This window comes from Squalius cephalus (assembly GCF_949319135.1).
Source record: "Squalius cephalus genome assembly, chromosome: 6".
In the NCBI taxonomy this organism is placed as follows: Eukaryota; Metazoa; Chordata; class Actinopteri; order Cypriniformes; family Leuciscidae; genus Squalius; species Squalius cephalus.
Window position 1 is genome coordinate 44,314,284 of NC_137127.1, and position 11,956 is coordinate 44,326,239.

Consider the following 11,956-nt stretch of genomic DNA (forward strand, 5'->3'; position numbering starts at 1 on the left):
TTTTTGAGTTTGTGTATGTATGGACTTCATTCACAAACGTGTGGCTCTTTTCAAATAAAGACGGTTGACGTCAAACTCACCCAACGCAAATTTTATTTTGAAAAGATAAATACATTCAGGTATACCGTGACAGACTGGATACAGTTGTGTGCCTTCAACGCCGATATTAAAACACATTACTATTATGTTACTATGCGGAGAAAACCATAATGCCACCAGATTTCACATTTACACGTCAACTTTTACGTGACAAAACTGTACTTACACTTTAAATATACTCTTTTATGTTTATACTTTCATATTCAAATGTTTACATTAGTCTGCGGAGACTTTTGGTGCTGTAATCCTGTCTGTCTGCCTGTCTTTGCAATCGTAAAACCGAAAACTTAAATTTCCATTTGCAGCCCGAAGGTACAATAGCTCACAATCTAGACTATTTACATCTAGCCAAAATAAAATCTCTTAAATAACAGTAGTCACACAAAACTAAACATAGAATTCAGTCTCAGAGGTACAATAAAAGGACTGAACGTGTTCGCCAATGAAAACTTAAAACAACAAAGTATGTTTGGAATGGGATCTCACTATATCTCACTTTAAATACAAACATTTAAATATATTTAAATCCCTTTGCCAGAGCTCGCATGTCTATTTTTCTTGATAAAAAGTCACGTTGTGCATTTGAAACGGGTTTGTCGTACAGTAAAAATCTGCAAGCTACAAAACGTCAAGGCTGATTGGTTGGTTTAAACGGTGTTCCTCTAACCAGCGCTGGCCGGTAACTGGTGGATCTAACTTTGCGTGCGCGTAAAGACAGGAACATGCTTAATTTAAAGGGAAAAATCCTCAAATCACAATCTATGCGATGTGCGAATGAGCATCTCTAGCACATATTTATGGACAAGGCATTTTCTTCCTACAGAATATCCCAGAATTCCTGTTATCTAGCATGGACATATACAAGTGTGACAGTGATGGAGGTGTCGGAATAAAAGTTTGTGTCGGCTGTAAGATGTGAATCTTAATGAGGATATCAAATGTGGGATGTGCTGGTGATTAGAGATGGCAAGTTCGGTACTTAGGAAGCCTCATGCTAAGAATTGTGGGATTGAGAGCCATGAATGTGTGTGGGCATCTTGTAAACCTTGCTAACTTTCACAGCTGAGCTCTAGAAAAATGTTCTGATGTACAGTCATGACGGTGGTTTTGGATTGGTCTGTTGAATCTGAGAGGTTTTTTTTTTTTAGTCGAAAGAATTTGGTGGTGGTGAGGGTGCGTTGGCGGCTCAAATGGGATGTTAGTTGGTGTTTTCACACTGGCTCCAGACTATAAACGTGTGCTAGACGGATATATGGCGTCTCCAGCTTCTGGTCTGTAGATGGGTGGCGCTCTAGCGCTTGGTCTTCAATATCCAGTCAAACAGGCTGGGCACTGGCCGTCCTCTCTGCTCCAGGTCCTGGTGGAGCTGACAGAACTGAGCCACAGCGCTGAACAAGTCACCAACACGCCAAGCCTTCTGACCTGCCAACTGCACCACTCTGTGGAACTGAGAAACAAACACACGCTGTTCAGTTCTTCATGCCGAGACATCTTATCAACAGTCGGTGCAGTTTGGGGCTATTCACATAGAACACATTTGTGCATTCCACTGCACTACTTTTCCATTGTTTTTCCATGTAAATAGGCTTGTCTTTGACTGTTGCGCTTGAGACTTGCATCTTTTGCAGCGTCTCGTGCACGAACCAGCATTCCAAAAACATGGCACTCAACTTAAAAGAAGTTAAATTTCTTAAAACACGTGTCTACACCTTGCTTTTTTTTTTCCGTCTGGCGTTTTAACAGTAAGAAACGCGTTCTGTGTGAACTGGCCCTCTTTTGTAATCAACTTTTTATTCAGTTTTAAAGTATACATATCAGTTTTGTTATTCAACATACATGTGACAATAACATACAGTACATAATTGCCAAAGAACAAATGAAAGAAAAAAGAAAAAAAGGTTGGGAATCTTATGCAGCTTCTGAGGGGAAGTGCATATTCCAGGATGACAATGTCAAGATTCATCAGCCTCAAATTGTGAAAGAATAGTTGGGAGAATGAAGAATCATTTTAACATGAATTGGCACCTCTCAATCCAGATCTTAAATTCATTGAGAGTCTTTGGGATGTGCTGGAGGACACTTTACACAGTGCTGGACTCTTGCATCCTGAATACAAGATCTTGACCAAAAATGAATGCACCTCTTGATGGAAATAAATGTTGTGATGTTATTTCCATTAAGAGGTGCATCAATTTTTGGTCAGTATCTTTGTTATCCTGGAATATAGCCACGATGTGTCTTCTTACATGGTTGTTTAAGAAAGCTACACACTCATCATTTAGGGTTAGAAGAACTGTTGCCAAACATATAACATGCTAGAAACATAATAATCACTGCAATAATGATCCATTCATAGACTCTTGAGTATTTGCCTATTTAAATCCAAACAGCACTTTTTTGGGGGGGCCAGGCAACATGTACATACATATATAAGTCTAAATCGATGCAAAAACAATTTATTTCAAAAGTGCAATACTCTGGGCTAGTATGAATGGTAAAAAATAGCACCAACTCCACTGGCTTCTACCCTTTACATTTGAGGTATAATTATGTAACTTGTGTTGTCGAACAAAATGTAAAAGTCTTCTCAGGTGATGTTAACCACAGACCTTATTTTGCTCAAATCGAAAACTGCTATTCTAAAAACCCATTTGAAATTCCAGAGGGAATCCATGCTAATTCTTTCTCAGATTTGAGGAGTACAGTCTGAACAGCTCTACGCCCCTGGAGTCTTGCTGAAGGCACACTTACGATGGTTTGTGGCTCGTTCCTTCGCACTACACTGTCTCCATACACACTTCATCCTGTATTCTCTAAAAATAGTATGTGAAACCGTATGTAATGTGCAATGTTAAAAAGCTTTGTAGTAGTAGTAGTAGTAGTAGTAGTAGAGTTTATTGCTATAAGCACCGTTAAAATGCTTTGAAATTGTAATATGCAACATCGTAGTCACATAAACTGATTGCATTCAAGTTGTTACAGAGAATAATAACTCCTGAGTGATCGTCAGCACTACTAGCTGGCAGGATCTGAGAAAGTGTTTAATTAATTTATTTTTATGTCTATACTGTGGTATATGTTTATTGTCTATATATTGGTGCCATGTTGGTAACATTAAATGTTGAATTATTGCCAGGAACTGTAGAGAAACACACTCTCTCATGTCTGGGTTGAATAACAATAAAGTGAACTTGGTTTCTTTAAAAGAATTTCCTGTCCTGATTCTGCACGATGGATTTAAACATTGTTAAATGTAAGCAACAAATGTTTGCAAAGTTCAAAGTATTGACTGGAACCTCACCTTAGCGAGGTTGTGCTCCTGAGTCTTCCTGAAGTAAAGTGCCGGCACGGCGAGCTCAGACGCAGCGATCCACTGAAGCACTGCTCTTAGCTCTCCATCCACACACTCTGGTTCCAGGTCAAAGTTCAGCACCAGAAGCTCCCTTTGACAGCTGCTGCCAGCTGTGGACAAACCCGATGTCACTTCTGCCAGACAAAAATGAGACCAGTTACTCTCTGGTTTCAAAAGATCTAATATGTTGCGAGCAGAATCTAAAGGAAAGGAAAGAAAGAGCATTTGAAGGTCTAACAAACATGCATCTACTACAGGTATTCAGTGCAAATGCTAGCGTATTATGGGTCATTGCCATTTTGCAGCGAGATCTCTTTTCTGATGACGTGTTTACAGGCGAGAGGGCGGGGCAACCTGTCACTCACATGAGATCCACCAATAGCAAACCACAACCGTCCAATGATTCAATCAATTCCCCATGGACATAATCAAGCCAACACTTTTTCTTGTTCCAGAAGACGTTTCACTTGAAAAGACTATCGCAAGTTGCTTTTTCCAAACATTTATTATAATATTATTATTTTTTTGTATATATTGGCTAATATGAGTTCTTCAACTCTACTGGCATCATCTTTGGCAATCAAAATTCATGTTTGGGTATGACTGTGTAATTTATGTTGTAAGTATACAATACCTATCCCCCCCCCCCCCCGTTTTATTATCTGTTGTTAGCCTAGTTTGTGCATTTACCAGGTGAGAGGTCTTTTGTAAGACATGCATTGATAATCGTTCATCTTGTTCATGATATTATGCGTTATGCATTACTGCAGTTGATATACAAACGCTTTCCCCTGCTACATGCTCATTTTTAGCAGCAAAATTCCACGTTAAAACTGTATTACATATTTTTATTAGTAATTCATCTCACTTCTTTCAAATATTTCATGAGTTTTAAAAGCTCTGAACGAATGAATGCAACACCAAACAAAGATGTCTAAACGACCCATAAAGGACAGAGTGCTCAAGTATGCCTGGTTCTTTTGGTCATTATGTTGCCAATTACAGTTCAGTAGAAGCGCAGCAGATCTTCGTTTGTGTGCCGGGGTCGAGACACTTACTTTAAGAGCCACTGTTCTACAGGAATGTGGATAAGTGTGAATGATAAAGAGCTCGTGGGAAATAAAGAGAGAGAGGGGGCTTAAATATTCTGATAAACCCTACTGTTCTTCAGGAAAGATGAGCTAATATCTTCTCCCTACCACTTTTTTAAAGTTATATTCAAATGTATTTTTTTTTTTTAGCTTATTTCTTAAAAAGCAATTCAAGCTGTTCTTTCTTTTCCTCAGTAATATTCATTTCAGCATGACATCTCCATCCTCCTCCTCCTCAGTGCTCCAGAAACGTAAAGATCTGTTCCAAAATGAATCTGTCCTCTGTTTTCTTGCTCTATCACACATCTTCCCGTTTTAACACCCTCTCCTCATCCCTCCTTCTCTCTCTCAGCAGGATGATGCTTTGCCTGTCAGCTCTTGTGTCTGTGTGCCTGAACGTCTCTTTTGTTCTCCTGCATGTGAATGAGTCATTTGTGAGGCGTGAGTTTGTGCTGGCAATACAAAAGTCTCTAGCTTTCTCTCTCTCACTCACTCATTCAAGAACGTCTGTCCATCTGCCAAAGACTAGAAGCTCACTGAGCGCCGTGGGACAGAGGTCAAGCAATGCTCCTGAAGTAAGACTGACTGTATGCTAATTCAGGACATGTAGGGTAGATGTTACTCAGATAGAAGAAGTCAAAGATTAAAGGCCAATGAAAAGATCAGCACAGAGAAAAAATACTTAAGGTCATGAGTAGAATCATAGTAACCACAATAGGGCTGTATGCAGTGCCACATGTTTTGTTGCTTGCAGTTTTAAGACTATTTTAAGACATTTGTATAATAAATATAATTCATTCTTAATAAAATTTAATCCTGTATTATTTTTTTCCTTCGTTTATTATTTTCAGTATTTATTTTTAATGTATTTTTATTCTTTTGAACTTTATTCTTTTTTTTATTTTTAAATGCATTTTTTATTTATTAATTCCCACAATGTATTTATTTCCAGATTTATGCATTTATTTATTTTTACTTGTCCGTGTGCAACATGTAAATTATGGAGGCGGTCCTTGCGTAGCTCCAGCGCATGATTGGTCGAGACGAGTTCAGGTAGAAGCGTCAGATCTAACTAAGCGATAGAGATTGGAGTTTGATATGAGATTTGACAGATCAACTGAAGAGTTGTAAGTTATTTTCACTTTTTTGCATTATGTCAAGTTATTTTGTAGCGACCACCACGGTTTTCCAGAAACAGAATCCAGCTATTTATGTGACTGTTCCTTAAGGCACGTCTGCAAGTCCGGACCCTCAACGTCATCAGATTCTGGGTTGATGACACCCAGTGGACTGTAGGTTTGTCGACTAATGCCTGTGTATATTTTGTAATCACAAAGAGAAAATCCTGGCTGCATCTGAAATCGCATACTTCCCTACTATATAGTAGGCGAAGAACAGTATGTGACAAAAGAAGTCAAGTCATCTTCATTTATATAGCGTTTTTAACAATGTAGATTGTTTCAAAGCAGCTTTACAGAGATAAACGTATAATTTAAGGTAACAGAGATTGTTTTGGCTTTATAGCGGTTCTTTAATAAAGTTATTTTCCAGCTAAAGTTAGTTTTGATTGATTCGCTTCCGTCGCAACGATCATTTGCATGTATGACGTATGTCTGAATTCACAATACTCATAAAAAAGTAGGCAAAAAGTACCTGGATGAACTAAGATTAAGAACTAGAACTAAGAACTAGATTCTGAAGTGTGTTTGTGATGGACACTTTACTATCCCATGAGGCCACAGGAGAGGATTTGTGAATGGCAGTGAAGAGACGCTGGTAGGTCACATGATAATGACAACATGACGAATGTAGTACGTCCAGATTACATTCATTCTACACACATTCATACTATATAGACCATACTTTTTTAGCGGTTGTGAAGTAATTACTTACTCAAAATGATTACCTACTAGAGAGTATGTGGTTTTAGACGCAGACTCTGCAGTGACTGATATGATCTGGGTTGTGTTTCCCAACCAACCAAATGGAACAATCCAGGGCTGCGTTTCCCAAAAGCTTAAGTAGATTGTAGAGACCTTTAGTGCAGTTGGCTTATGATGCTTTTTGAAGACAAGATTTTCTCTGTGATTACTATATAAACATAGCCTGGGTTTCCCCATGCTGCCTTGCGCCTTGCTAGGCAGCCTGGACACCATGGACCAGATTTTCCCCTCAAAAAGGGAACCAATCACAGAACGGGGAGGGAGCAGCAAGACGATGACGACGTCTATGCGACACACCGAAGCAGTTTGTTTATATCTATGGATCCAACATGGAATCGGACACGAAGTTACCTTTCGATGCAGCCTTAGATAGTGTTCTTAGTAGTTTAGAACGCAAGTTTATTTCATCTTCTTCCTCGTCGAATTTCTGCCGCTCTACATACGTCATCTGGTATAATTGAAACGATTGGCTATGAGCTACGTACAGGCGCATTTGATAGACATTCGTAGCGCCCAATAAACGGCTCTGGGCATTCGTAAACCACGCCTCAAATACGAGAAAATGAACGTGGTTCCCAGACCACGTCTCAATGAGAAAGAGGTCTGACGTTAGCCAGGTTAATCTAAACACAGGCATTAGAGTAGAAACCTACTGTCCACTGGGTGTCATCAATAGAATCTGACAACGATTAGACAATCGAACCAAGCCATATCGTAATGCCGGTTGTATTTCGATTAATCATGCAGCCCTATTGCAATGTTTGTTAGTTTCAGTGGTCCAACATGTTAACTTTTGACTCGACATGCCCACTCACACTGCCTCCTCAGTTTTTCGAGTTAATAATCACATTCAATATCTTCCAAAATCAAGTAATAGAGACCATTCTGTCTTTCATTTGCATGAAGAACAAATAAAGTTGAAAAAGTATCTCATCTAGGGTACCAAGTGAGCCTCTGGTGCCCCCTCAAAAACGTCCAATTTCCTCATTCACAGAGAAATAACATGAAGTTCACTCTCCAGAAGAATATGTAACATTTATATAAACGATCAGACTGCCAGACAACGGCTTATTTCAGACCGAATACATTAGCGCAGAAGTGTGAAGAGCAGCGATAGCATGATTTCTTTTTAATTCCAAACACCGCTGTGAAGTTCCAGTGATGTATCTTTAATTCAGAAATGTGTGTGTGTGTGTGTGTGCTCGTAGAGGACGTATCACTCACCATCCGCCAGATCCTGACAGTGCGATGCCTTCCTCTCTCTCTCCTCACTGAAACACAGAGACACTGTCATTATCATGCTGTATGGAGCAATGCTGGCCATGTTCCACTCACCTCATGGAGCCCTTCAGGGGCCAGGACTATATTGCACTCATTTAATAAGAGCTCGAAATAGTACACGACTGCAAGCTTTTGGCGGCAAAGCCCATTAGAACTGCCAACGTTCGAGACAGACACAGCAAACAACAGCACTTAGTGAGCACATTTACAAACTTGTAGAAGACACTATCGGCTCTAATATGACAGAATGTGATCCAAATTTGAGCCAAATTTCTTGCCCTCTAACTGTGTCCGTATCCTCACGAGGATAAGGATTTGGCCGGCGCTCTGGGTTATGGATGAGCGCTTAACATCCATTAGCTCCGGCGTTCTGAGCAAGTCTCTCTTAAAGTGTGCCGCAGTTAGCGGGTTGCCGTTGGATACCTGATTAGGTTGCTGGAGATGGAGAAGTCTAGAAAGCCCTCCAGGTCTGCAAATCCCAGACTAGAGGCGCTGCTGTTTCCATTTCTGAAACACAGATATGCACATAAAAAGACACACGTGTACAGGCACTGCACGTGATACACTACAGCTCAAAAGTTTGGAATTACACTTTTTTTATGTTTTGAAAGAAGTCTCTTATGCTCACCAATGCTGCATTTATTTGATTAAAAATACAGTAAAAACAGTAATACTGTGAAATATTATTACAATTTCAAAGAACTGTTGTTTTTTGTTGTAACTTTCTTTTAAAATGTGATCAAAGCTGAATTTTCAGCATCATTATTACAGTCTTCAGTCACGTGAACCATCAGAAATCATTCTTGTATGCTGATTTGCTGCTCAAGAAACATTATTTTTATTATTATTCATGATTGTGCTGCTTAATATTGTTTCGTGTTTTTCAGGATTCTTTGATGAATAGAAAATTCAAAAGAACAGCGGAAATCTTTTGTAACATTATAAATGGCTTTACCATCACTTTGATCAATTTAATGTGTCCTTGCTGAATAAAAGTCTTAATTTATGTACTTTTTTCCCAATGTTTTTGAAATTTTTCAACGGTACTGTATCACGGTTTCCACCAAAGTATATAAAGCAGCACAACTGTTTTCAACATTGATAATAATCATAAATGTTTCTTTTATATTAAAGTGATTTCTGAAGAATAATGTGACACTAGAGTAACGATGCTGAAAATTCAGCTTTAATTTCAGCTAGAAAAACAGCTAGTAATTTCACAACGTTAATGTTTTGACTGTATTTTTTTAATGAAATAAATGCAGCCAAAAGAAATGTATTTCAGCATCTGAATTATTCCAAACTTTTGATCGGTAGTGCAAGCTATGTGAACTTCTCAACCCTTTTTCTTGTTGGATCTGTAAGAATGCGGACGATGCAGAAGCTACTCATTTTCTCAGCAATGATCACTAAGGCGTGGACAGCAGCGGGGCTTGCAGAAGACGGAGTGGGCATGAACACTGGCATGAGATTCATTAGCATGGGCATCACTGGCAACTCCCCTACCAGCTGATGACTATGAACGCTTGCCAGCTGTGCCCGTACCGACAACAGCTGGGTGGACAAGCAGAGAGGAACCTTTCCCCCTGCCAGGGCAGAAAGAAAACTGGGAATGGAGTGGGGGTTAAAGCCAGATGGAGGCGAATGGCCGGATACCCAGACTCGGGTAAGTGAGGATGAGTTGAGTTGAGTTGGCGCAGGTAAGGCAGCGTCAGTGAGCGTGGCAGGCTGGGCATGATTCAATCAGCAAGCAGGACTCGCACACCCATTACATCCTTGTCATTCTAGAGTCAACAGGATGTGACATATGGCACCTGCCTGCCAGTGTGAGGCACTTCCTGTCAGGGACTCCAGTCATGCTGTCAGAGCCGTTTACTGAGACAGCTGTGCTGGACTACACGCGCAAATGGAAACTCTCTCACTTCAGAGAGTTACACTGCCTCAGGCACTTGCTAAGAGTTTGTTTATACGCGAGCATATGGAAGAAAATATTCATATGTGAAAACAAATGGGTCATTCAAGAGATTTGATGTTTTGTGGTAAATATTCTGTTAAAATCACTACTTTATAAAATCAGGATTTTTAAAGATGGTTAAGAAAAATATCCAAATTTACTTAATTGACAGCGTTGTGTAAGCTAACTCTCAATTCCTCACAGAGCAAGCGCTAACTGTGGCTCTTTATTTCCACCCTTCTTTTCTGTTGTGAATCATTAAATAATTTTCTTGCCATTGTGTAAATAATTATGTTAAAATTAATTAAGGTTTTAAGTGCCTAAGCGTGGGGAGACCTTCGGTACGTCTGGCATAAACTATTACATCTCAGGCATATACAATTATTATTATTATTATTATTTTTTAAATGTACAAGCTCAAAAAGTACTGGATAATAGGAATGGCATGAATGTCTATTAGGCATTTTTCTTATATACAATTTTCTTATATTTATACATAATGTCTGTTCAAGACATGTCTCATTCTGCATCACTATGTCTGTGCATTTGTGTGCTAGATGTTGTATTACAATTTTTTAAATTCTGTCATTAATTACTCACCCTCATGTCATTCCAAACATGTCAGATTTTCATTCATCTTCGGAACACAAATGAAGATGAACGAAATTCTTACAGGTTTGGAACGACATGAGGGTGAGTAATTAATGATAGAATTTTCATTTTTGGGTGAACTATCCCTTTAAGAGCAACGGCTACAGACTAAAGACAACACTGTTAGAGGGACAGGCTGACGACTAATCACACAAGCCACACAAAATTAATATCAATTAAGATATGTAAAACCTGTGATATTATTCATAGTGAGGGCAAAGTAAGTGCTTTAACTCTTAACTCTCGCCTGAGCTCTAATTAATTAACCAATTACTGCTGCAAAGATGAGGAAAGCAGGCTCACATATGGGTGCTACACTACACTCTGGATGTGCTCAGCACTGTCAAAAATTGCATCTAGCACATGTAGCTTAATGAAAAGCCAAATGGAGAAGCCACACTGTCCAGCAAGGCATGATGGTCTACTGGCAGACTGACCCCTCGCTTAGCTGGATAAAGCTACTGGTGGTCTCCTCCTGGGGGTCGTCTTCAGGGGCAATCTGGGCCCAGCTGCCTGAGACACTTTCCTCACTGCTAGCGCTGAGAGAGCGTCGCTCCACCTCCACACCTGTAGAGGCCACTGAGGAGGCTCTGTCTTTGTCACTGTTGAGGGGGGAAAGAGGACACACGGCAAAACTGCAGTGTCACAATGACCCAGTAATTCTACCTGATGACTGATCCTCAAGAGGCAGCTGCTGTTCTTTTCAATGCAAAATTGCTCTCTTTTTTTATTACAATGGATAATTTTGCCCCAAAATATCTTTCGCTGTCCAGAGCCAGGGTCAAGAAAGTACAATATGGCCTTGTGATGGAAAAATCTTACAAGCATTAAAAGTGCACCTCAGGTTATAGGATTATAAAAAATGCAATTCATGACCCCTTAAAGTGTAAAGTGCAGGTTACATTTTTCAAGAAGATAATGCAATGTGCTTATTAAACATAAAGATAAGAACCGCCCACCATTGTTTTGTATGTTTTTTATACCAAAATGCTGAATATAATATGAAAAGTTGGTACTTTTTACAGTGGTTTTAAGCACTCCCTCTCCCTTCCACTAGGCTGGGCGTGACGTCATAAGAGGGACTCCAAGCCTAGAGTTACCGTTAGTCTAACGGCAAGTAGGCTAGCAGTTATATTGGAGACCTAGCTAGCAAAAATGGTTAACTATTGTGTTTGTGCGGGATGTACGAATACATCAAAATTCACCTCCATGGCATTCAGAGTTTGGTTGCTCGGCACTCTGCGGTTTTTGTTCATCTTTCGCTAACTGGACCCCGCCGCAGCCTTGAGCTCGGTCCGTCCAAAACGGCTTTTCTCGGCTTAATCCAGTTAAAGGCGCGTATCTCGCAACAGTTCCGCGTCGTTGCGGAGTTGCGTTTTAGCACTGACAATATCGCATTCTGTCAGCAGATGCCGGCAAAACGCCATTGTGCCTGTGCAGTGTGTTCATCTCTACAGCTCTGATTAGGACTACTGACACCATGTAAGTAAATAATGTCTTCAGTCGTTGTCCCTCCTTGCTATTCTACATGACGGCAAGATTTTGAAAAGACTTTGGCTTGTTCCCTAATGTTATCAGTCTCCAT

The 11,956-nt window shown here is 39.8% G+C and overlaps 2 protein-coding genes across 6 annotated transcripts in view; one reads left to right on the plus strand and one right to left on the minus strand.

The window, feature by feature from the left end:
- Positions 1–11,956, plus strand: part of lbhl (LBH regulator of WNT signaling pathway, like) — a 489,980-nt gene that overhangs the window by 233,833 nt on the left and 244,191 nt on the right. The window lies entirely within an intron of this gene.
- The window catches only part of sphkap (SPHK1 interactor, AKAP domain containing), a 140,693-nt gene continuing 128,919 nt past the window's right edge, over positions 183–11,956 (minus strand). For 2 of the 5 annotated variants that reach the window (XM_079874332.1, XM_079874333.1), the window contains 5 exons: positions 10,809–10,973; positions 8,190–8,273; positions 7,710–7,756; positions 3,401–3,585; positions 183–1,546 (listed from right to left, as the gene is read on the minus strand). In XM_079874332.1, the coding sequence (XP_079730458.1) occupies positions 1,391–1,546; positions 3,401–3,585; positions 7,710–7,756; positions 8,190–8,273; positions 10,809–10,973 (637 nt within the window). In that variant the 3' untranslated portion in view covers positions 183–1,390. The remainder of the gene's footprint in view (positions 1,547–3,400; positions 3,586–7,709; positions 7,757–8,189; positions 8,274–10,808; positions 10,974–11,956) is intronic. The other 3 variants (XM_079874335.1, XM_079874334.1, XM_079874336.1) reach the window with 3 other exon arrangements.